Consider the following 5,176-nt stretch of genomic DNA (forward strand, 5'->3'; position numbering starts at 1 on the left):
TTTCGAGAGATAGGAGTTCTTATAGAAATCCCATGAGTTTCTGACCAAATTGTTCCTGCAATATTCTTAAGCAAAGCTTACACCCATACCCGTCTTTTAATATTAAAGGTTTATTTCTTATTTTAACGTTTTGCACCAATCAAAACTCAATTATTTTCTCAACTCGAAGCATTGTTCAAGAAGTTAATGAAAGTCTCTGATTCTCAGTAAGTCCGGTCCTTGTGGAAACGATCTTGGTACTATACCACTCTATTACTTAAAGCGATCTTAGTGTCGGCGTGCACTTGCACCGCCACTTTGGGGATTTTATGCCCAATGTGTGCACGCTTACGATTATAGCACATCAAGGTGCACCAGATCAATCCTCGTATTAAGTACGATTCATGGTTGGTTTGAGATTAGAAGTGATCAAATGTCTAGATCGCTTCTTATTCTTATTTTTCTCATTTTACCACTCTTCTTCTAACATGATCCTTTTATATAAAGTTTGTTTCAAATACAACCTATCGTATTTGTACAACCAATGCAACCCAATAAATTGAGATATTTATGGAAATGATAAGAGTTCATTTATTATGACTTGAATATTTATGGAAGATGAATATGGTTCATTAATTATGATCAATACTTTATATTAGAAAACAATCAAAACTTTTATGAAATCACATATTAATCAAATGAAATGGACGGTTGAGATTGGGTTGTATTGGTTGCACAAATGTGAATGATTGTATAATAACCAATCTCTCTCTCTCTCTCTCTCTCTATATATATATATATATATATATATATATATAGGGGCTGGTTCAAATGTTAACCAAGATTATTTGGTTAACTTTGTTAACTAATCTTGACTATTGATTCTTACAATAAACGGTTGTGATTAATCATGATAAAAAATTAATTTTTTAAATTTACAATTTCAAAAAACATATGTGAACAAAGGGGAAAAAGGTATTTAGGTAATTTTCTTTTTTATGTAACTCCCATATCATTAATTGGGAGTTACAAAATCAAAAAATCTCATTCTTTTTGTTAATGTAAAAACCATATGAACACACACACACACGCATATATATATATAGACATATGAACAGCATGTGAACCCTATGAACAATATGTGAACCGTATGAACATCTTTTGTATATTCAGGAGCCAACTCTGTTGTATGTACATGAACTCGTATGAACCAAGGCATCTAGGGTTGTTTTCATACGTGCTCACATGTCTTCACATGTTTTCACATGTTATGTGTGTGTTTGTGTATATGGATTCATATGAATATCTAGTGACTTTAATAGACATGAACATTTATGAATCACGACATCTAAGACTGTGTGTTTTCTAATGTGTTCATATGTCTTCATGTGTCTGTGTGTGTCTCTATGTCTTCATATGAGCATCTAATGCACTATGTGTTGACTTCATATTCTTCACATGTAAACTGATTGAATCTCTCAACAGAGCCATCTCCTGAATATACATAAGTTGTTCAACATGTCAGCTGTAGTCACCTTTTTTGCAAGATAAGTGAAAACTATCAAAGGTGAGAACTGTCGATTAAAACGAATGCAATATAATATTAATCCATTACCAATACAAACGCTTTAATCATTGTTTTCACTTCCGGAACTCGAAGTCCGATTGTTATCGTAAACCATTTTAACCTTCTCATTCCCATTGTTGTCGATCTGTTTTCCAATGGGTTTTTCTATATTAGCTTGGACGATATCGAAAACTTTACTATCGGAAATACTTTAACAATCACAAATTCAATAACATTATAGATAGATAAATCAAATTTAAAAAATAATCACAAATTGAAAAAGAAGATCAATATTAAATCATCATCAATTATGAGATTTTTATATTTTGTAACTCCTAATTAATGATACGGGAGTTACACAAAATGGTAGAATTGCTTAATTACCCTTGTCATTAACATATGAGATGTATGTAAATCTAAAGAAAAGATTGATTTTCATTGGTTGAGTTTGGTTAACAAAGTTAACACAATAATCTTGGTTAACATTTGAATCAAACTCTCTCTCTCTCTCTCTCTCTCTTATATATATATATAGATAGATAGATAGATAAAATTGTAACTAACTTATCTTTAACTTTCTCAAACTGTAAAATAAAATTGAGAAAGACGAGCAACATAATAAAGTATGAATTGTGATTGAAGATTCGAGTCTAGATTTTAAAACCGCACTGCATTACACGAATAGAATTCTAATATGTATATATATATATATATATATATATATATATATTGTTGGGTCAATTATGATATTTATTTAAATTTTATAGTGTGAGAAATACACTGAACTATGGAAGCCAACACTTTTTGGGCAAATAAGTTCTGCCTTGGAACATACCCAAGAATATTACCACATTACTCTACCTAAAAGCATAACTTCAACTTTCCCTCCACAAAAAAGAATATAGTTTCTATTTCAAGCTACATTAACCTTTTCTTCAAATACAATCATTCCCTTACAACTCTTTTCCATTTTCTCGAGTTATAAATCACTCTTTCTTTCAAACTTAACATCACCCAGAGGCCAGAGCTTGATCTGTGGCCATGGCACTCCCAACTTTGGTGCTTTTGTCTCTTATCTTCTCCTCCTCCTCCATCATCATACATGTCTCCTCTCAAACCCTACCACTTCATGGCAATCAAGAACAAACCATGCAGGAGAATCCATTGATTCTTCAAGCTTGTAGCAATATCAAGGATCGAACAGCTTGTCTCTCTAACCTCAAATCGTTTCTTGATGACCATAGTCCAATGAACCACAAACCTGACTCAATCTTGCGAGCCGCCCTAAAGGCCACCCTCAATGAGACACAGCTAGCCATGCAGACCTTCACCAAGTTCACCTCACTGTCCTCAAGTTCTCGAGAGCAAATGGCCATTGAAGACTGCAAAGAACTGCTTGATTTCTCGGTTTCAGAGCTCGCATGGTCCTTAGCCGAGATGAAGAAGATCAGAGCTGGATCCCAAAACCCTCGTTACCAAGGGAACTTAAAATCATGGCTCAGTGCTGCATTAAGCAACCAAGATACTTGCCTTGAAGGCTTTGAAGGAACAGATAGACATCTTGAGAGTTTTATAAGAGGAAGCCTAACACAAGTTACGCAACTCATTAGTAATGTATTGACGTTGTATACTCAACTACATACCCTACCCTTCAAACCACCTGCAAATAGTGATAGAACTTATAATACCTTTTATCCGAAATGGATGACGGAGGGCGATAAGAATCTGCTGCTTTCGGGTCCAGAAGGGATGCATGCCGACGTGGTAGTGTCGTTGGATGGATCCGGGCATTATCGTTCGATTTCTGAAGCGATTAATGAAGCTCCTAATTATAGTGTCAGGAGGTATGTTATATATGCGAAGAAAGGGGTTTATAAAGAGAATATAGATATGAAGAAGAAGAAGACCAACATAATGCTTATAGGGGATGGTGTTGGAGCCACAGTGGTGACCGGAGATAGGAATTTCATGCAAGGGTGGACTACATTTCGAACGGCCACAGTTGGTAAGAACCCAATCTTTTCTCTTACTACCCATGTAGCATTTAGGGAACAACATGAGACCTAAGGAATCATCTTCTTTGAACATGACCATGCCTCACATATTATTTTCACTTCAAGAAACTGTCTTTTATCTCCACCTACGTGACCTGATTCATCATTTGTTGATGATTTTAAGCGGTCTCCGGCCGGGGATTCATAGCAAGGGACATCACATTTCGCAATACCGCCGGCCCTCAGAGCCACCAAGGTGTTGCACTGCGTGTGGATTCCGACCAGTCTGCATTCTACAGGTGCAGCATGGAAGGCTATCAAGACACCCTCTACGCGCATTCTCTCCGCCAATTCTACCGTGAATGCAGCATTTCCGGCACCATAGACTTCATCTTCGGAAATGGCGCAGCAGTTCTCCAGAACTGCAAAATCTACACTCGGGAGCCTCTACCGCTGCAAAAGGTCACCATCACCGCTCAAGGCCGGAAAAACCCAAATCAGAATACAGGGTTTTCAATCCAAGATAGCTATGTTTATGCCACAAAACCGACTTATTTGGGGAGGCCATGGAAAGAATACTCTAGGACCGTGTTCATGAACACGTACATGAGTTCGATGGTCCAGCCACAAGGGTGGCTCGAATGGTATGGGAACTTTGCATTGAACACATTATGGTACGGTGAGTACAGGAATTACGGTCCTGGTGCATCACCGTCGGGGCGGATTCGATGGCCGGGCTACCACATGGCCATGGATGCATCAACAGCTAGTTCTTTCACGGTCCGAAGATTTATCGACGGGTTATCATGGTTACCAGCGACTGGAGTAACATTCTCAGCTGGTTTATCTAATTAATTAATTTATTAACAGAAGATGTTAAATCATGATGATTTTAACATTTGTTTGTTGTTATGTTCTGGTTGAAATTGGATTTAATCATAGTGATTCCGTATATAAATTTAGTGTGTATTTGATGTATACAAGAAATAAGTAATGGAGCTTTTTAATTTACGTGAATATATACAAGAACATGTGGTTGCACAAATTTCGAAGATAGGTTATTGCTTAATGTTATTAATTCTGGTCTCCCAGTTTTAGCTACTGATCTTCGACAACCTTTATCATATACGATGACTATTGATCCATGAATCGTGAGAGGTTAAGCCATGGTAGCCGAAATTAGGGAGAATGATTTTCTTGATTCATTAAACAGAATACAATCATTTAAATTTACAACAAATGGGCCATGGGCCAAACGCTAAACGGGCTAATAACTAAGCCTAATAACAATACAATAAAAAGATACAATATGATCTGCTAACACTGTATTTGTAACGCCCTGACCCACACATTGCATGTAACACATATTTCATATCAAAGAAATACATATTCATATACATCTGGGTCCCTTAATACAAGATTCAGTCATGACCAAATATAAGGTCCAAAAATTCAAAATACAATCTTGTACTAAACAACAAAACTGGTCATCAAAAGCAATTCCTCATCCGAAATGCATATAAGAAAARCATTAAATMTTTTCYTTTCCTTTACCTTCTACACCTCCTGCAATACATATTTTAAAATCACAAAAACGAGGGTTAGACTGAAGAGTCTAGTGAGTTACCCTAATCAT

At 36.2% G+C, this 5,176-nt stretch overlaps 1 protein-coding gene across 1 annotated transcript; it reads left to right on the top strand.

Annotated features, from left to right (window-relative positions):
* The first annotated feature begins 2,587 nt into the window (after positions 1-2,587).
* Positions 2,588-4,511, top strand: LOC112507541 (putative pectinesterase/pectinesterase inhibitor 22). The gene is made up of 2 exons (XM_025112178.1): positions 2,588-3,551; positions 3,725-4,511. The coding sequence occupies exons 1-2, from the start codon at positions 2,588-2,590 to the stop codon at positions 4,393-4,395; spliced, it is 1,635 nt and encodes a 544-aa protein (XP_024967946.1). The 3' UTR covers positions 4,396-4,511.
* The last annotated feature ends 665 nt before the right edge of the window (positions 4,512-5,176 follow it).

This window comes from Cynara cardunculus (genome assembly GCF_001531365.2).
Source record: "Cynara cardunculus var. scolymus isolate 2C chromosome LG 2, CcrdV1, whole genome shotgun sequence".
Classification (NCBI taxonomy): Eukaryota; Viridiplantae; Streptophyta; class Magnoliopsida; order Asterales; family Asteraceae; genus Cynara; species Cynara cardunculus.

Coding starts and splice junctions, on each gene's coding strand:
- LOC112507541 (XM_025112178.1), top strand. CDS start 2,588: ATGGCACTCCCAACTTTGGTGCTTTTGTCTCTTATCTTCTCCTCCTCC. Junction 3,552..3,724: donor ATTTCGAACGGCCACAGTTG/GTAAGAACCCAA, acceptor GATGATTTTAAG/CGGTCTCCGGCCGGGGATTC.